The sequence below is a fragment of the Salvelinus sp. IW2-2015 genome, linkage group LG3 (assembly GCF_002910315.2).
Source record: "Salvelinus sp. IW2-2015 linkage group LG3, ASM291031v2, whole genome shotgun sequence".
Taxonomy (NCBI): Eukaryota; Metazoa; Chordata; class Actinopteri; order Salmoniformes; family Salmonidae; genus Salvelinus; species Salvelinus sp. IW2-2015.
The window spans coordinates 17,406,869-17,428,184 of record NC_036840.1 but is presented as its reverse complement, the minus strand read 5'-3'; the positions used below and the strand labels follow the sequence as shown (position 1 = coordinate 17,428,184).

Below are 21,316 nucleotides of genomic sequence, written 5' to 3'. Positions count from 1 at the left end.
AATGTCTAAAAACATAATTCCACTTTGACATTATGGGGTGTTGTGTGTAGACCAGTGACAAAAAATGTACATCCATTTTAAATTCATGCTGTAACAAGATAATGTGGAAAAAGTCAAGAGGTGTGAATACTTTCTGAAGGTACTGTATATAGACCACACTATTGCCTCAATGTCCTTGTGATCAGTGGTGTCTTCAATGAATACAACCAATTCATACAAACATTGGATAACTTATCAGTGTAAATCTGTACAAGCAAATAGCATTAGTCACACAGAACTTGTTTTCCACAGTGCCGCTGGAATGCAGTATTGTCATGTGTTAATAATAATAATGGTGACATTTTAGAAGACCTATACTTCCATGGACCAACAATCTTTATTTCAGGTTTTTGCTCATATACAGTGTCTTCACACCACAGGTGTCACATTTATTTCCTCCTGAACTTACTTAGATATGCCACAGCAAGAGGTGTGAAGACCTATGCAATTAATACATCTTTGTTTTTTTATTAATTTGAGAAGATTTCTATAATTGTAATCCTTCTTAAGATTCAAATTTAAGGCAGCAAAATGTGACAACTTTGAAAGCAAGGGGTTTGAAGATTTTCACTAGGCATAAAATGTTACTATCTGAAAAAGTACATGAGCACTTTTTCCCTACATCTTTTTATTCACTCTCCAGCATGGTCCTCCAGGCCTGTGAGAGGCACTGGTAAACCACTTCTTGCACTGCTTTCCTTCTTGAGGCTCTTCAGGCACTTGTCCAGTCTTTTGATGCACAGTGTCACGTCATCCCGTGTGATGCCAACAGCCGAGGCAGCGTTGAGATAGGGGTGTGGATACGCCTCCGAGTGGGACATGAAGCCACAGAACATGTGACCGCTCACCATCTGTTTGTTACCAAGGGCAACCACCCTGAAAACAGACATTACCATTACCACACCTTCTGCATGCAGCAATCGTCTTGAAACAAGCAAGTTTAAAAAGCTGCTTGGAAGAAACGCCCACAAAAGAGAAAGAGATAGCAAATTTATCCCATACTACAAAATTGCTTCCTATTTGAACAAACATGCAAAGCTAATTAATTTCTGAAAAGGGGAAAATGTTATTTCAGCTGTACTAGGCTATACAATTATTGTATGAGAGATTCATTTCTTTGAAACATTGAACATTAATGTGTTCACTTCCAGGAAAATAGGGGGTAACCCTGTGGTAACAGGAGAAGATGCTTTGACACTTGGAAGAAAAAAAACATCACAGCTGAAAGACCAAATTAATCATTTATGAGGATGTTTAAAAATATGTCCACCTTCCTTTTGTCTTCCTTGCTTCATCACAAACTATTAGGTGGGACCAGAAGAAAAAAGAAAATGCATAAAAAGTTGCAATTGAATGTACTCTTGATAAACTCAACTTAATTCCTCCTTATCCAGGAACTGTATTCTAAACACATACAGTTGAAGTTGGAAGTTTACATATACTTGTTTAAATGACTCCAACGTAAGTGTATCAACCACTCCACAAATTTCTTCTTAACAAACTATAGTTTTGCCAAGTCGGATAGGACATCTACTTTGTGCATGACAGAAGTAATTTTTCCAACAATTGTTTAGACAGACAGATTATTTGATTTATAATTCACTGTATCACAATTCCAGTGGGTCAGAAGTTTACATACACTAAGTTGACTGTGCCTTTAAACGGCTTGGAAAATTCCAGAAAATGATGTCATGGCTTTAGAAGCTTCTGATAGGCTAATTGACATCATTTGAGTCAATTGGAGGTGTACCTGTGGATGTATTTCAAGGCCTACCTTCAAACTCATTGCCTCTTTGCTTGACATCATGGGAAAATCAAAAGAAATCAGCCAAGACCTCAGAAAAAWAATTGTAGACCTCCACAAGTCTGGTTCATCCTTGGGAGCAATTTAAAAACGATTCAAACACCACGTTCATTTGTACAAACAATAGTACGCAAGTATAAACACCATGGGACCACGCAGCCGTCATACCACTCAGGAAAGAGACGCGTTCTGTCTCCTAGAGATGAACGTACTTTGGTGCGAAAAGTGCAAATCAATCCCAGAACAACAGCAAAGGACRTTGTGAAGATGCTGGAGGAAACAGGTACAAAAGTATCTATATCCACAGTAAAACGAGTCCTATATCGACATGACCTGAAAGGCCGCTCAGCAAGGAAGAAACCACTGCTCCAAAACCGCCATAAAAAAAAGCCAGACTATGGTTTGCAACTGCACATGGGGAAAAATATCGTACTTTTTGGAGAAATGTTCTCTGGTCTGATGAAACAAAAATAGAACTGTTTGGCCATAATGACCATCGTTGTGTTTAGAGGAAAAAGGGGGAGGCTTGCAAGCCGAAGACCACCATCACAACCGTGAAGCACGAGGGTGGCAGCATCATGTGGGGGTGCTTTGTTGCAGGAGGGTCTGGTGCACTTCACAAAATAGATGGAATCATGAGGGAGAAAATGATGTGGATATATTGAGGCAACATCTCAAGACATCAGTCAGGAAGTTAAAGCTTGGTCGTAAATGGGTCTTCCAAGCATACTTCCAAAGTTATGGTAGGGAATTTTTACTAGGATTAAATATCATGAATTGTGAAAAACTGAGTTTAAATGTATAATTAGTTATTTACTCCTGTGCCCACTCAGTACAGCAGGCCATTCATGACCATCATGATTTTGACTCAATTGTTTTTTTGTTTTTTTTAATCGCATACTAATCTTAAACTAGTTCTAAATCCTAATAAAACCACATTTATGTTGTCTCTAAGTCTTGTAATATTGACCCTGAGGACATGTGTATTTGCACATTAAAAGGGAGCCCAAATTGAGTAAGTTCTCCATTATAAGTACTTCGGTAATTGGATTTACGATAAACTCTCTTTTAAAAAACACATTGAAAATCTGACAAAAAAAGCAGAGAATTAAGATTGGTTTCTTTTATAGAAATAAATCCTGCCTCACTTTGGAAAGTAGAAGGAAGATTGTTCAAGCAATGCTTCTCCCAGTACTTGATTATGGTGATATAATCTGTTTTAAAACCTTTAGACTTAAGTCTATCACTCAGCACTGCGTTTTATCACTGGGGACAATTTTCTTACACATCACTGCATTTTGTATAGTTCTGTTGGCTGGGAGTCTCTGACTACCAGAAGGGCCCAGCACTGGCTACTTTTTGTATACAAAGAGGTTCTTCAGAGACTCCCCCCACTACCTCAACTCACATATTAAATTGTCCCACTGGTCTCCACTGAGCTGGGGAAAAATACTTTTCGTTTGGCACAGCGGTCTAAGGCACTGCATGTCAGTGCTAGAGGCGCTACAGACTACAGACCCTAGTTCGATTCCAGGCTGTATCACAACCGGCCGTGATTGGTAGTCCCATAGGGCGGCACACAATTGGCCCAGCGTCACCCCGGTTAGGGTTTGGCCGGGGTAGGACATCATTGTAAATAAGAATTTGCCTAGTTAAATAATTACCTGGCCCCCGACACCTGCCTGGTGAACAGCATGGAGCCCAGTTCAGTCACAGACTTGTCGCTCTGTGTCTGGAGGCCATCCAGAGACATGGCTACATGAAAACATGCACAGACAAAAGGTCAGCACAACATTGGAATTCGAAATGTACATCTTTTACTTTGTCATAAGTCCCCAATTTTACAGACATAGAAGCAATATTCACCCAGCATGTGTCGAGCAGAAAAGTGCTGTGACATGCATACGCTAGCTTGTTTGAACTTTACCGGAGTTAAAGCTTTAGATTTGTTGCAAGCTTACAAGGACTGACTATGGAGAGAAAATAGCTACTAATACACATTTTGAAATATATTACCTTTCACTCTACACACTAAGTTGTAATGTAGAATGAAATTTGCATTGGGGTCAATCAAGCATGTTTAGATTTCGGACGTAGACAGCATTCGTAGAAACTTTCACACCACACAAATTTTGCTCCAATATTCTCATAGGATGCCCCAAACTAAGAATATCGTACGAACATTACATTTCAGGCGAATATTATGTAATGTGAAAGCAACTTTACTCTGATTTAAGAATTGCAATACCTCAGATCCAGTAATTTAGGGCTAATCTAAAGATCTCTGGATGAATCTCTGGGCTAATTTCTAATCTCTGGATTAGCCCTAAATTACTGGATCTGAGGTATTGCAATTCTTAAGTGTGATAAGGGTTGTGTAAGAGGCATCTTAACCACTGCTATGGAGTTGTGTGCGCTGTATCTTCCCTAGTGATAGGGTTGTGTGAGAGTGCATCTTACCCAGTGATATGGGGTTGTGTGCGCTGTATCTTACCCAGTGATATGGGGTTGTGGGCGCTGTATCTTGCCCAGTGGATATGGCGTTTGTCGTTGCGCTGGTATTTACCCAGTGATATGGGGTTGTGTGCGCTGTATCTTACCCAGTGATATGGGGTTGTGTGCGCTGTATCTTACCCAGTGATATGGGGTTGTGTGGGGTGTGCAGCAGTCTCTCCCCATGAGCCGCAGCAAGCCTTTTCAGCTCCTGTGCCAGGTAGGTGTACATCTCCTTCAGACCATGCAAACAGAGATAGATATAAATAGCATTACGCTCCCACTCTCTCCCTCAGCCTTATTTTAGCAGAGGGCTGTTTATTACTTATCTAGCAGTTTTCCTCCGCGTAGACCAGTGTTTCTCAACCTCTGGTCTGTGACCGCGGTCCCTGGGATGATGCAGACCAGTCCCTCAGATGGTTAAAAGACTGATTTAGTCAGTTCTCAAGTGCTAGTTTTCACTCATTTTAACTCCCGTTCCCAAACTGTGCTAGCATTATAACAATAATACATTTATTTTATATAGCGCTTTTCATTACAAACAGAATCTAAGTTACGTAAAAATAAATACACTAATGTAAATTTGGGGATCTATGCACCCCGATGACAGTTTAGCTGTCAAAACATTGTTGAATAGATTAATGCATCGGATCTACTAGTGTGCAGCTTTTCCTTTCTTTATAATGCACGTTCAGTCTTGCCTGGTCTGACATTAAAGACACAATCCAGCTATTTTTTTACGTTTCCTGTTGAAAAACAATATCCCAAGTATGCAGTGCCTTCGGAAAGTATTCAGACCCCTTGACTTATTCCACATTTTGTTACGTTATTTTGTCCCTACTGCCTCTGATCTGGCGGACTCACTAAACACATATGCTTCGTTTGCAAATTATGTCTTCGTGTTGGAGTGTTCCCCTAGCTATCCATAAATTAACAAAAACAAACTAATTGTGCAGTTCGGTTAATATAAGCAATTTTAAATAATTTATCATTTTACTTTTAAAAGTATATTTTCGCAATTGCATTTACTTTTGATACTAAAGTATATTTAAAAGCAAATACTTGTTTACTCAAGTCTGACAATTGGGTACTTTTTCCACCACTGGTAMTGGCCAGACAGAAGCCACTCCACAGTAAAAGGCACGACAGCCCGCTTAGAGTTTGCCAAAAGGCACCTAAAGGACTCTCAGACCATGAGAAACAAGATTGAACTCTTTGGAATGAATAGTGGTGGCAGGATCATGCTGTGGGGATGTTTATCAGCAGCAGGGACTGAGAGACTAGTAAGGATCGAGGGAAAGATGAATGGAGATCCTTGATGAAAACCTGCTCCAGAGCACTTAGGACCTCACAACAGGACTGCGACCCTAAGCACACAGCCTAGACAACGCAGGAGTGGATTTGGGACAAGTGGGTGAATGTCCTTGAGTGGCCCAGCCAAAGCCCGGACTTGAACCCGATCGAACATCTCTGGAGAGACCTGAATATTGCTGTGCAGTGACGCTCCCCATCCAATCTGACAGAGATTGAGAGAATCTGCAGAGAAGAATGGGAGAAACTTCCCAAATACAGGTGTGCCAGGCTTGTAGCGTCATACCCAAGAAGACTCAAAGCTGTAATCGCTACCACAGGTGCTTCAACAAATTACTGAGTAAAGGGTCTGAATACTTATGTAAATGTAATATTTCAGTTTATTTTTAATACATTTGCAAAAATGTGTCATTATGTGGTAATTGTGTATAGATTGATGAGGGAAAAAACAATTTAATRTATTTTAGAATAAGGCTGTAACATAACAAAATGTGGAAAAAGTCAAGGGTTCTGAATACCTTCCGAATGCACTGTATAAGGTCCCACAGTTGACAATGTACGTCAGAGCAAAAACCAAGCCATGAGGTTGAAGGAATTGTCTGTAGAGCTCAGAGACAAAATTAAGAACACCATCAATCTTATACTTTTTAACTATTTGGTCTTTTACCTTGCAACATCATTGGAACATCATTCCACCTGCCAATCAACATTGTCTCTCAAAGTTTGGTTGTGGCTGGCTAATCCCTTGTTGTACAGGCAAGCAAGCGATTGTGAGAATGAATTTCATATAATGGAAAAGTTAATGCCTACTTACATGTTTGCATCAATTGCCCGACTCCTTGAAAGTAGTGTAATGATTATATATTGCATTTGCATACGTGATGAATGATGATCGCTGGCAATTAACTGCAGTGATGGATAAGTAACACATATCATGGAATACCTGTGTGTACGTCTATAAGGACAAATGGCATGGAATTATATGATATGGATGGTTGAAACAACAGAAAGGTAGGGTGATGTATTTTCATCTGAAAAGTGGGTGAAATTTGGAAGTATACATTTCTCAAGCACATCAAAGTTATTTTTGTTGTGTTGAGATTCACGCCCGGTAAAAACCCTAGGCTATTCCGCAATCTATTCCAGAATTCTAACTAAATACACCAGCGACACCATTTAGGAGATACAGATTGTGAGCATGGTGTTTCTGATCGGTTTGACAATTGTCTTCTAATGTATTTGTCTGGCTAAAATGCAATTTTMTTGCACACATTTTGTGCTTGGTTTTCAGATAAATTTAGCCTATTGAAAAATTTWAATGAAAAAATGACAAGGTCAAATAGATCTAACTTATGATGCGTGGATTTGATAGCTTTATTCAATGTATTTTAGCACATGCCTCACTAGGCTACATGACATGAAAGAGCGAGTGTCTCGTGCACTAAATGATGCCAGGTAAAAATGTAAGGATTCTGTGCCTTTCACCTTTGGGAGAGGACTGCAGATGTTTTATTATGTATGTATGAACCATACATTGATACTTTGAGTCCAAAATAGGATGTAAATAACAGGGTTGTTTGCAATTCTCTGGAACACCTCTAAAAGGCTAGGATCTGATAAAAAAAATTACATTTGAACAAGGCAGAGAATAGTAGATATCCAAGATTTGAAGTTGGCAGTAGTAAACGTGGTGGTCATCCAGTATGTCGAATTTCTATTTTCTTGATCAAAGAAAATAGAGTTGTAACAAATAGTATGAAATTAATTTGTGAGAATGTTTTATCCGCGTTTGAGTTGAAAGTGTACTCTTTTGCTTTAGGATTATGTGTTCTCCATGCATGAATGAGGTTGTAATCAGAGAGTATATGCTGGAGAGCCTTGGTTGCGTGTGGAATGCAGTTGATCTTATTCGATTTGTCTCGCATGTCCAAAATGGCATTCATGTCTTTCCCAATAACCAGATTAAATTCAGTTAWTTCTAACAATATGCTGTTCAGAGAATCAAAATTATATGAATTCGGAGAGTACACACTAATAAAAGGTCATTTTCTTTACATTATGGATACATTTAAGGATAGTGATTCTGCCTTCTTGGTCTTCGCCTTAACCCAAGATGGTGATTGAGTTTCTTATGTATAATTATGATTACACCTTCCGTTTGGTTTGGGGCTTATGAAAAAGCAGCCAGTTTCTACAAATGGTTCCGCATTCTATGTGCGTCCTTATGGAGCAGGTGTGTTTCTTGGAGCATTACTATATCAATATGGTTCTTGCTAGGATATGAAGACAGCTGGAACGTTAATTAGGAACATTTTGGCCTTTCAAATTCCAAGAGAATAGCATTAGCATTGTTTTTCATAAAGGAACGTTATATTAATTATATAATTGTTATCTTTAGTGTTGATAAGCCCATGGATGTGTAACAAAAAGCAGGGCCCAGGGGAAACATACCTAGTTTAAATAAAGGTTTAAAAAATGGGTAAGTCAGTTAAGAACAAATTCTTATTTGACAATGACGGCCTACCACGACCAAACCCTCCCCTAACCCGGATGATGCTGGGCCTATTGTGCGCCTACAGCTACAGTATCCTATTTGACTGTTTAGGCTTGCATATCTGTTGTTATATTGACTTTTTCAGGGTTTTTTCTTCATTACCCACCCCGACTTATCCAGGTCTGCTAACTAAACTGTAAAGGTCTGACATTTTTTTTGTTCTTTTGTTTTTGTTTATTTTGTAATACCTGCTAAGACACTCCATTACAGGGAGGGGTCTTCTGGGTGAGAAACGACCAATGGAAGAATTTTAATTTGAATTTAACTTAGATTTAAGAATTTGTTCTTAACTGACTAGTTAAATAAAGGTTAAATAAATATAAAAGGAGCAATAGATCTTAATCCATTGTAATTTACTKTAAGCAATATGGTTCATGTGACAAAGATACATTTGCCCTCCATTTTTATTAAGCATTTAACATTAGAACCGTCAAAAGCTTAATTTAAATAAAAACCTTGAACCCACCTGTCRCTGACTCTTCCTAAATATGTGTATTTTACACTCTAGCAGCGCTTTGAGACAAATATCATATAACACAAAAACGTTGAGCATTTCATCCTCAAAGCGGCATGAAGTTGGACCCCCCCCCCCCCTCGTGCCAATGTCATTTGGTTGTGTTTATATAGGTCTTAGGTAACAGAATGTTCAATCTAAATATTTGAAAGAACATGACATTTTCCTTACTTTGTTCTGTAGGATATACAGCATGTAAAAAGGTTCGATGCCTTTGTTACAACTATGAAACAAAAAGCATGTGCGTTGGAACACAGTAAGTGTATTTTTGACAAATAAAATACCCAAACCACCAAGACGCACGGTCAGTAAGATGCGCGGTCAATTAAGAAAATATCAGAAAATATCAGTAGCCTAAACATCGAAAGCCAAGTGAACAAAACAGATCACCGACCATTTCGAATCCCACAGTACCTTCTCCGCTATGCAATCTTGTTTCCGAGCTGGTCATGGGTGCACCTCAGCCACGCTCAAGGTCCTAAACGATATCATAACCGCCATCGATAAAAGACAGTACTGTGCAGCCGTCTTCATCGACCTGGCCAAGGTTTTCGACTTTGTCAATCACCACATTCTTATCGGCAGACTCAACAGCCTTGGTTTCTCAAATGACTGCCTCGCCTGGTTCACTAACTACTTCTCAGATAGAGTTCAGTGTGTCAAATCGGAGGGCCTGTTGTCCGGACCTCTGGCAGTCGCTATGGGGGTGCCACAGGGTTCAATTCTCAGGACTCTTTTGACTACATATATCAATGATGTTGCTCTTGCTGCTGGTGATTCTCTGATCCACCTCTACGCAGACAACACCATTCTGTACACTTCTGGCCTTCTTTGGACACTGTTAACAAACCTCCAAACAAGCTTCAATGCCATACAACACTCCTTCCGTGGCCTCCAACTGCTCTTACATGCTAGTAAAACTAAATGCATGCTCTTCAACCGATCGCTGCCCGCACCGCCCGGCCGACTAGCATCCCTACTCTGGACGGTTCTGACTTAGGTATTTGTAGTTGTCCACATATTCTAGGTGTCTGGTTAGACTGCAAAGTCTCCTTCCAGACTCACATTAAGCATGTCCAATCCCAAAATAAATCTAGAATTGGCTTTCTATTTCGCAACAAAGCTTCCTTCACTCATGCTACCAAACATACCCTCGTAAAACTGACTATCCTACCGATCCTTGACTTTGGCGATGTCATCTACATAATAGCCTCCAACACTCTACTCAGCAAATTGGATGTAGTCTATCACAGTGCCATCCGTTTGTCACCAAAGCCCCATATACTACCCACCACTGCGACCTGTATGCTCTCGTTGGCTGGCCCTCGCTTCATATTTGTCGCCAAACCCACTGGGTCCAGGTCATCTATAAGTCTTTGCTAGGTATAGCTCTGCCTTATCTCTTATCTCCCGTCTTTCCTTACAGTTCTCTACTGCCAATGACTGGAACGAACTGCAAAAATCACTGAAGCTGGAGACATATCTCCCTCACTAACTTTAAGCAGGTTACCAATCACTGCACCTGTATACAGCCCATCTGTAAATAGCCCACCCAACTACCTCATCCCAATAWATATATWTTTTTTWAACTCTTTTGCACCCCAGTATCTCTACTTGCACATCATCATCTGCAAATCTATCACTCCAGTGTTAATGCTAAATTGTAATTATTTTGCCACTATGGCCTATTTATTGCATTACCTCCCTAATTTTACTACATTTGCACACACTGTATACAGATTTTTCTATTGTGTTATTGACCCCATGTTTGTTTATCCCATGTGTAACTCGTGTTGTTTTTGTCGAACTGCGTTGCTTTATCTGGGCCATGACGCAGTTGTAAATGAGAACTTGTTCTCAACTGGCCTACCTGGTTAAATAAAAGGTGAAATAAAATGTAAAAAAAAAATTGCCAAGAGAGGTTATCTATTTTTTTCGTTGGCTGTTTATTTACCACCACAGATGGGCGCTGGCACTAAGACTGCACTGAGTCAGCTGTGTAAGGAAATAAGCAAACAGGAAACCGCACACCCAGAGGCGGCGCTCCTTGTGGCCAGGGACTTTAATGCAGGGAAACTTAAATCAGTGTTAGCAAATTTCTATAAGCATGTTAAATGTGCAACCAGAGGGGAAAAAAATCTATATCAACTTACCTCCACACACAGAGACAAAGCTCTCCCTCGCCCTCCACTTGGCAAATCTGACCATAATTCTATCTTCCTGATTCCTGCTTACAACCAAAAATGAAAGCAGCAATCACCAGTGACTCGGGTCTATAAAAAAAGTGGTCAGATGAAGCAGATGCTGACTGTTTTGCAATGGCATTGAGGAGTACATCACATCAGTCACTAGCTTCATCAATAAGTGCATCGAGGACATCGTCCCCACAGTCACTGTACATACATACCCCAACCAGAAGCCATGGATTACAGGCAAACATTCGCACTGAGCTAAAGGGTAGAGCTGCCGCTTTCAAGTTGAGGGACTAACCCGGAAGCTTATTAGAAATCCTGATATGCCCGACAAATCATCAAGCAGGCAAAGCGCCAATACAGGACTAAGACTGAATTGTACTACACCGGCACCGACACTCGTTGAATGTGGCAGAGCCTGCAAACTATTACAGACTACAAAAGGGAAGCACAGCCGCAAGCTACCCAGTGACACAAGCCTACCAGACGAGCTAAATCACTTCTATGCTCGCTTCGAGACAAGCAACACTGAGGCATGCATTTGAGCAACAGCTGTTCCGGACGACTGTGTGATTACTCTCTCCGTAGCCGTCATGAGTAAGACCTTTAAACAGGTCAACATTCACAAGGCCGCTGTGCCAGACGGATTACCAGGACGTGTGCTCCGGGCATGTGATGACCAACTGGCAGATGTCTTCACTGACATTTTCAATCTGTTCCTGATTGAGTCTGTAATATCAACATGCTTCAAGCAGACCACCATAGTCCCTGTGCCCAAGAACACTAAGGTAACCTGCCTAAATGACTACAGACCCGTAGCACTCACATCCGTAGCCATCGAGTGCGTTGAAAGGCTGGTAATGGCTCACATTAACACCATTATCCCAGAAACCCTAGACCTACTCCAATTTGCATACCGCTCAAACAGATCCACAGATGATGCAATCTCTATTGCACTCCACACTGCCCTTTCCCACCTAGACAAAAGAAACACCTACGTGAGGAATGCTATTCATTGACTACAGCTCGGCGTTCAACACCATAGTGCCCTCAAAGCTCATCACTACGCTAAGGATCCTGGGACTAAACACATCCCTCTGCAACTGGATCCTGGACTTCCTGACGGGCCGCCCCCAGGTGGTAAGGGTAGGTAGCAACACATCTGCCACGCTGATCCTCAACACTGGAGCCCCTCAGGGATGCAAGCTCAGTCCCCTCCTGTACTCCCTGTTCACCCACAACTGCATGGCCAGGCACGACTCCAACACCATCATTAAGTTTGCAGACCACACAACAGTGGTAGGCCTGATCACCAACAACGACGAGACAGCCTATAGAGAGGAGGTCAGAATAACAACCTATCCCTCTGTCGTGTCTTTGACTATGCCAGATTAATTGCTATGCTATGCTATAAAATAATTTATCCGTAATTAATATTACCTGATTGAACTAATCATGTAAACGTAATTAACTAGAGGGACACCACTAAATAATATTTATAGAGCTGTTATCTTCCGAATAAACTCTTAAAGATTTAGTAATATTTTACATCCATAGCAGTCACATTAATCGTCATTTTATTCAGTCTCATCTGAAAGTGGTAAATCCTTGGTTATCTGCAAGAATCCTGGCTAACAAGTTGAATCAGCAATACAAAATTGGGTTTAATTATTTATTTACTAAATACCTAACTAATCACACAGAATCACACAAACAATTAAATCATAACTTGATCACAAATTGCCGTCATACAGAAAAACGTCCCTAGCGGGCGGAATAGATATGACAGCTTGTTACACAAAGAAAAGGGGCGGGATTTTAGTGAAAGAGCGGGAGACTGGAACATAGGCGAAGCTGTGTTATCGTAAATACAGTATCTTATGCATTCTAAATTACCMCCCATTTGAAGAAGGAAAATGCAATAAATATTTACTCTGAGCTGCGCTTCAGTAGGTTGGTGGTAGATGGAAGACCGTATCGCCAACCCGAGTCTTCTGTCCTTTGAAGAATGTCTCTGGTGGTCACTGGATACGTTGGAGTAACGTCGTGTGTAGTAGACGGGATACTCTGACTGCCCTTCCTAACCTGCGTTTGTAGKAGCTGTTGCCAACTCAACGGCTAGGAGGTATCACTTCTGTAGTGAATACGAGTTCAAAGTTCATACCATTTACAACCAAAGTCCATGCTGATGTTGGGTTAGTTCTGTAGTTATTATCTGAACCATTCTGACATCGGATCGTCATCCTAAATGTACCCGGAACAGGAAGTTATATTTTTGTCAATGGCTTTTATAGTGGAGGGAGAGGGGTGTGTCTGAAAAGTTTATAACCCATGTCTCTTCACAGGGGCGGGCCCCTAGTTGAGCAGAAGCCCAAATTTATGAAAATCCAAATCTCTCATTTGGAAGCTAAAKWTACATTTAATCTCTTCACAAATAATTTCATATTCAAACATTTGAATTAAACAACAATTCCATGTGAATCCGATACCTCTGACGTTTAGACTTTCCATAGTAGAGTTTATGTCATTCTATCATTGATGAGAATGTGTCAGAGGGCAACCGAACTGACATAATATACCTTAAGTACCACCGCATATGTTCAGTTGGTCYGATTACCAGAATATAGTTCATTTCCCCCCACTTCTGATGTTCCCAGAATCTSTATGTTAACCAAGGGGTTTTCTTATGTCACATCAGTTATAGTAGGGAGAGGGAAAAGGGGGGAAAGAGGTATTTATGACTGTCATAAACCTACCCCCGGGCCAACGTCATGACACCTCAATGTAATCAAGACAAAAGGAGATGATTGTGGACTACAGGAAAAAGAGGACTCAGCACGCCCCCATTCTCCTCAACGGGGCTGTAGTGGAGCAGGTTGAGAGCTTTAAGTTCCTTGGTGTCCACCTCAACAAACTAGAATGGTCCAAACACACCAAGACACTCGTGAAGAGGGCACGGCAAAACCTATTCCCCCTCTGGAGACTGAAAAGATTTGGCAAAGGTCCTGATATCCTCAAAAGGTTCTGCAGCTACAACATCGAGACCATCCTGACTAGTTGAATAACTGCCTGGTATGGCAACTGCACGGCCTCCGACCGCAAGGCACAACAGAGGGTAGTGCGTACGGCCCAGTACATTACTGGGGTTAAGCTGCCTGCCATCCAGGACCTCTATACCAGGTGGTGTCAGAGGAAGGTCCTAAACATTGTCAAAGACACCACCCACCCCAGTCATAGACTGTTCTCTCTACTACCACCGCATGGCAAGKGGTACCGGAGCACCAAGTCTAGGACCAAAAGGCTTCTCAACAGCTTTTACCCCCAAGCCATAAGACTCCTGAACAGGTAAAAAAATGGCTACCCGGACTATTTGCACTGTGTCCCACCCACCCCCTCTTTTACGCTGCTGCTACTCTCTGTTTATCATCTATTCATAGTCACTTTAAATTATACCTCCATGAACATATTACCTCAATTAGCCCGACTAACCGGTGCCCCTGCATGTTGACTCTGTACCAGTACCACATGTATATAGCCTCACTACTGTTATTTTCCCTGTCATTTTACTGTCTTTATTTAATTATCTATTGTTTACCTAATACCTATTTTTTCCTTAGAAATTGCACTGTTTGGTTGGGGCTTGTAAGTAAGCATTTCACTGTGAAGTTTACACCTGTTGTATTCGGAGCACGTGACAAATACACTTTGATTTGATGATGTTTGGCAAAACAGGTTCATTAGAAACCTTGGAATCTGCTCTTTTTGATAGGGTATAGCAATCAAAACGTCTGGCCTGCATGGACCTCTGTAGGATGATATGGAAGAAGAGCTTACTTGGAAAGCTTCATTCTTTTCTTTGTCAATGTACACAGCGCTGGTCATCAGTCTCTTCATTCTCAATTTTACAATTGATAATATTGACATTTAATCTCGTCTTTAGGCCACATCTATTATAATACAMTTCCAATCAAAAGTTTGGACACACCTACTCATTCAAGGGTTCCTCTTTATTTTTACTATTTTCTACATTGTAGAATAGTGAAGAAATCAAAACTATGAAATAGCACATATGGAATCATGAAGTAACCAAAAAAGTGTCAAAGATTATTCAAAGTAGCCACCCTTTGCCTTGACAGTTTTGCACACTTGGCATTCTCTCAACCATTTTCACCTGGAATACTTTTCTAACAGTCTTGAAAGAGTTCCCACATATGCTGAGAACTTACTGGCTGCTTTTCCTTCACTCTGCGGTCCAACTCATCCCAAACCATCTCAATTGGGTTGAGGTCGGGTGATTTTGGAGGCCAGGTCATCTGATGCAGCACTCCATCACTCTCCTTCTTGGTCAAATAGCCCTTACACAGCCTCGAGGTGTGTTGGGTCATCGTCCTGTTGAAAAACAAATGATAGTCCCACTAAGATGGGATGGTATATCGCTGCAGGATGCTGTGGTAGCCATGCTGGTTAAGTGTGCCTTGAATTCTAAATAAATCACAGTCAGTGTCACCAGCAAAGCACACCCACACCATCACACCTCCTCCATGCTTCACGGTGGGAACCACACATGCGGAGATCATCCGTTCACCTACTCTGCATCTCACAAAGACACGGCGGTTGGAACCAAAAACCTCATTTGGATTCATCAGACCAAAAGGACAGATTTCCACCGGTCTAATGTCCATTGCTCATGTTTCTTGGCCCAAGCAAGTCTCTTCTTATTTGGTATCCTTTAGTAGTGGTTTCATTGTATCAATTCAACCATGAAGGCCTGATTCACTTAGTCTCCTGTGAACAGTTGATTTTGCCATATGCCTTGACCACAGAAGGCTGGTGGCACCTTAATTGGAGAGAACGGGCTCGTGGTAATGACTGAAGCGGTATAAGTGGCATGGTGTTAAATACATCAAACACATGGTTTCCAGGTGTTTCATGCCATTCGCACCGTTCCGGCCATTATTATGAGCCGTTCTCCCTTCAGCAGCCTCCTGTGGCCTTGACCTCTTTCTCCCCTCTCCCTCCAGATGATATCCTGCAACTAGTGATGTCTGGCCGCCCGACAACCTGCCCACTTGACTACATCCCCTCCTCCCTTTCCAAACCATCTCTGGAGACCTTCTCCCATTCCTCACTTCGCTCATCAACTCATCCCTTGATCACTGGCTGCGTCCCTTCTGACTTCAAGTTGGCCCCTTATCAAGAAACCAACTCGACCCCTGACGTCAAAAACTACAGACCGGTATACCTTCTTTCTTTTCTTTCCAAAACAATTGAATGTGCTGTCTCTGACCAACTCTCTAGTTCTCTCTCAGAACAATCTTTTTGACCCTAACTAGTCCCACTTCAAGGCAGATCACTCAATTGAGACTCCTCTCCTCTGTGTCACAGAGGCTCTCCGCACTGCCAAAGCTGACACTCTCCTCTGTTCTTATCCTCCTAGCTCTATCAACTGCCTTCGACACCGTGAACCAGCAGATCCTCCTCTCCACCCTCTCAGGGTTGGGTGTCTCAGGCTCTGCACACTCCTGGATTGTATCCTACCTGGCAGGTCATTCCTACCAGGTGGCGTGTAGAGGATCTGTGTCTGCACCACTTGCTCTCTCTACTGGTGTCCCCTAGGGCTCGGTTCTAGACGCTCTCCTCTTTTCTCTTTACACAAAGTCACTCGGCCCTTCATATCCTCACATGGTCTCTCCTATCATTGCTATGCGGATGACACTTAACTATTTTTCTCCTTCCCCCCTTCTGACACCCAGGTGGCGACACGCATCTGTGTGCCTGGCAGACATCTCAGCTTGCCCAGGACCTAACCATCACAGTTGACGACTCCATGGTGCAAAGAAACTTGGCGTGACCCTGAACAATACCCTGTCGTTCTCTGCAAACATCAAAGCAGTGACTTGTTCCTTCAGGTTCATGCTCTACAACATCCGTAGAGTAAGACCTTTCCTCACACAGGAAGCAGCGTAGGTCCTAATCCAGGCACTTGTCATCGCCCGTCTAAACTACTGCAACTCCGTTGGCTGGGCTCCCCGCTTGTGCCATCAAACCCCTGCAATTTGTCTAGAATGCTGCATCCCGCCTGGTGTTCAACCTTCCTAAGTTCTTCCATGACAACCTGCTCCTCTGCACACTCCACTGGCTTCCAGTCYAAGCTTGCATCATCTTCAAGACCCTGGTGCTTGCCGAGGGAGCAGCAAGGGGAACTGCACACCCTTACCTTCTGGCTATGCTCAAACCCTACATCCCAGCCCAAGCACTCCATTCTGCCACCTCTGGTCTCTTGGCCCTCCCACCCCTATTGGAGGGCAGCTCCCGCTCAGCCCAGTCAAAGCTRTTCTCTGTCCTGGCACCCCAATGGAGGAAGAAACTTCCCCCTAAAGTCAGGACAGCGGAGTCCCTGCCCATCTTTCGAAAACATCTGAAACCCTACCTCATTGAAGAGTATCTTAAATAACTCTCACAGTGCATCCAACGCACAGCTCATCACCATCTAACACCATCCCTACCGTGAAGCATAGTGGTGGCAGCAACATGCCATGGGAATGCTTTTCAGTGGCAGGGACTGGGAGACTGYTAAGGATAGAGGGTACAATGAATGGAGCCAAGTACAGGCAAATCCTTGATGAGAACCTGCTTCAGAATGCAAACAACCTTAGACTGGGGGCGAAGATGTGTGTTCCAACAGGACAATGACCCCAAGCATACAGCCAAAGCAATGCTAGAATGGCTTCAGAACAAGAATGTGAAAGTCATTGAGTGGCCCAGACAAAGCCCAGACTTGAAACCCATTGAAAATCTGTGGAAAGTCTTGAAGATTGCTGTTCACTGCTGATCCTCACCTAACTTAACAGTGCTTGAGAAAATATGCAATGATGAATGGGAGAAAATCCCCAAATCCAGATGTGCAAAGCTGATACAGACATAACAGCTTTGAGTCGTCTTGGGTATCACCGCCAAAAGGTGCTTCTACAAAGTATTGACTTAGGGGTGTGAATACTTATGTAAATAAGATATGGCTGTATTGAATTTTCTATAAATTTGCAGAAATGTCAAAAAACATGTTTTCACTTCGTCATTGTGGGGTATGTGTGTGTAGATGGGTGTAATCTATTTAATCCATTTTTTAATTCAGTCAAGGGTTATGAATACTTTCTGAAGGCACTGTACTTCCTCCAAGTTAGCTAACCGCTGCAGCTAGTATTGACATAATTAAGTCACTATAGATTAGTTTCTATGAAACAGCTGCCTGTGTTAGACATTATTGGCTATCTGCAGACTGCGGTTACTACACCCACTGCCATTGAGGCTACTAGCGCCGTCTCTGGCCCACACTCCAAGCACAGTAGGTGGCAGTAATGCACCAACGTTGAATGCCAACTGCCGAAAAACCCCACAGAAGGAGGAGGCTGCTAGCTAGCTACACCGGTATACAGTGTCCTTTGCCCCCACCAGCTGAGCACTGCTTTCCCACAGTTCTGTTAATGTTACGGCGAGGGAAGTAGCTAGCTATAGCACGATGCTTGGCATTGKGCATGTTGATCTTAGGCTTGTGTGCGTCTCCTCGGCCATAGAAACCCATTTCATGAAGCTCCCAACGAACAGTTCTTGTGCTGACGTTGCTTCCAGAGGCAGTTTGGAATTCGGTAGTGAGTGTTGCAACCATGGACAGACAATTTTTACACTCTACGGGGTTCAGCATTCAGCAGTCCCATTCTATGAGCTTGTGTGGCACTTCGTGGCTGCACTTACCACTTCAAAATAACAGCACTTACAGTTGACCGGGGCAGTACTACCAGGGCAGAAAGCTCTTCAGTACAGGCCATTCTACTACCAATGTTTGTCTATGTAGAATGCATGGCTGTGTGCTCTATTTTACACCTGTCAGAAACGGGTGTGGCTGAAATAGCCGACTCCACAAATGTGTAGGGGTGTCCATATACTTTTGGCCATGTAGTGTCACTAGCAGCCTCAATGGCAGTGGGCACAGCATGTAGTAAGTGACGTGCGTACTGGGCGCAGCACGTTGTGGGCACGGCATGTAGTAAACAAYGTCTGCAGATTGACCCTTCTCGTGTTCACTGCCGAGTTAGTCCAGTGTTCGTAGCTAACTATGTTGTGCTAGCTAGCGAATATGCTAACATTAGCTAGCTAAACATTTGGCTACGGACTGGCGCTGGCAGTATGGGACTATGGCGAGTGAATTAAATTGTTTCTTCATCATCTTGCTAGGTAGTTATCTAGCTGTGGCCATCTGGCTAGTATGAACAAGGGTGTTCTACAAAATAGCAACATTAGCATTGGAATATAGACCATTAACTAAGCCAGTAATCTGTATATAATGACGAGATGCTCATGTCTCTGCCCTAACAATGGGAGTCGTTGTCCCAAAGGCAGGAAGGCAGGCAACAAGCTTAGGTCCAAAATAAGCCCACAGAAACGCATTGGGCATATTTTGTACAGATTTTGGCGAGACTGAAACCTCTCACTTTGCCTCTTCCTCTCTGACTAAGAAACACACGCAGACATGCATTGCCAAATGACGCTACTCACTCCTTCTGGTTTGGAGTATATTAACAATGACTTCAAGGTCTTTGCTGTATGAACACAAAATAGATTGACTGCTGACACTCAGGGGGTGCTAAGTATTGTTGGCAGGCAAACGTTTGATAATCTTCCTGGTGTGTCTGATCTTTTATGGTAACGCCTACAGTCTCTGTACTGCCCAATCATATTCATTTAAGACCATCATAAAAAGCATTCCAATTACAGCTATGTAGCTGCAAATACACTACCCTATTCTCGGTCACGGCAATAATGCTCCAAAAGACTGGTAATAAAGACATGGTGATAAAAGGGCCTCCAGAGTGGCGCAGCGGTCTAAGGCACTGCATCGCAGTGTTGTGGCTTCACTACATCCTGGGGTTCGATCACAACCGGCCGTGACCAGAAGTCCCATAGGGCGGTGCACAATTGGCCCAGCGTCGTCCGGGTTAGGGGAGGGTTTGGCCGGGGGGCTTTACTTGGCTCATCACGCTCTAGCGACTCCTTGTGGTGGGCCGTGCACCTGCAGGCTGACTTTGGTCGTCAGTTGAACGGTGTTTCCTCTGACAAATTTGTGCGGCTGGCTTCCGGGTTAAGCGAGCAGTGTGTCAAGAAGTAGTGCGGCTTGGCAGGGTCCTGTTAAGGAGGCGCATGTCTCTCGACCTTCGCCTCTCCCGAGTTCGCACGGGAGTTGCAGCGATGGGACAAGACTAACTACCAATTGGATATCACGAAACTAGGGAGAAAAAGGGGTAAATAAGATATTTTGTCATAGAGTGAGTCTCATCCAAAACGGAGTTTTGCGAGACTTGTGGTCATGACTGTAACAATGTAAATGAAGGTTGGGTTGGTTTCAATCCTGCCCACATGCTGACAGGTGGCAGCACACAAGTAACCAATTCACAGTGCAGCTACACACGACCCGACCATAATACTTCTGGTAAATACGGGTATACTTTGGATATCCCTATGGTGCTAGTTTGGGACAAATCGGTAAATTACACAATGTACATGGGACAATATGTTAAAATTCAATAGCTACAAATCTCAATGACTTAACCTTAAACCAACTATACATTTTATAAATTGATATAGAAATATTGAAACATTTAATGAGAAAACTAAAAGGTGTGCAACATGAAAATTGTCTCATTTACATTTTGTAACTTATTGATTGTCCCCAACTAGCCCAGGAGATCCAAAGTCAAACCAACCACTAGCAGGCTGAAYGTAATTGCAACAAAAGTACACCTTCACTTGAGGTTTACAAAATCCCTCTGGTGGCTGAGTTGACCCATTTTAAGAAATGCCATTGACTTGTGGAGAAAAAGTTTAACGTCTTTGATAGGCTGATGAGGAAGTTGTTACAAGAACTGCCACCTGGTGATGTTAGCATAGGGCTAACGTGTGCCAGGTTTTCTGATGGGGTCAGCTACAACATAGCGTTCTATCCCGTGACACTATGCAGACTAATTGGCTAATGCTTAAAGTTAACCTTAATCTTTTTCTAATGTTGTCAAGATGTTTTTTTGAATGTCTTTTCACACCAAATGCTAACCAAGATTGTTGAATCAGCAAAGTCAGCCAACCACTGGGAATGGTGCGGAACACAAACCCTGGGACTGTGGGCGATGGTCTGTTTTTGACCAATCATTAGTCCTGTGTGTCCCCTACTTTACAGTTCTCACTTCCTTAGCTAAATGTATACCAGCTCTTAATGAGAAAGAGTCCTTTTATGACATAAATTATTCAAAGCTGTTGAATCGCAAGGGTATGTTATGAAATCAGTAAGCTGCAGATGGTATTAATAAGGTCGTTCAACATTGCAGCTGACTTTGAAGGCTTTGATGCTATCCTACATGGCCATA

The 21,316-nt window shown here is 42.5% G+C and overlaps 1 protein-coding gene across 1 annotated transcript in view; it reads right to left on the bottom strand.

Annotated features, from left to right (window-relative positions):
• Window positions 1–352: 352 nt before the first annotated feature.
• The window catches only part of sepsecs (Sep (O-phosphoserine) tRNA:Sec (selenocysteine) tRNA synthase), a 38,148-nt gene continuing 17,184 nt past the window's right edge, over window positions 353–21,316 (bottom strand). The window contains exons 10-12 of the mRNA XM_023969930.2: window positions 4,478–4,571; window positions 3,508–3,598; window positions 353–915 (exon numbers count right to left, since the gene is read on the bottom strand). Coding sequence (XP_023825698.1) covers window positions 672–915; window positions 3,508–3,598; window positions 4,478–4,571 — 429 coding nt within the window. The 3' untranslated portion in view covers window positions 353–671. The remainder of the gene's footprint in view (window positions 916–3,507; window positions 3,599–4,477; window positions 4,572–21,316) is intronic.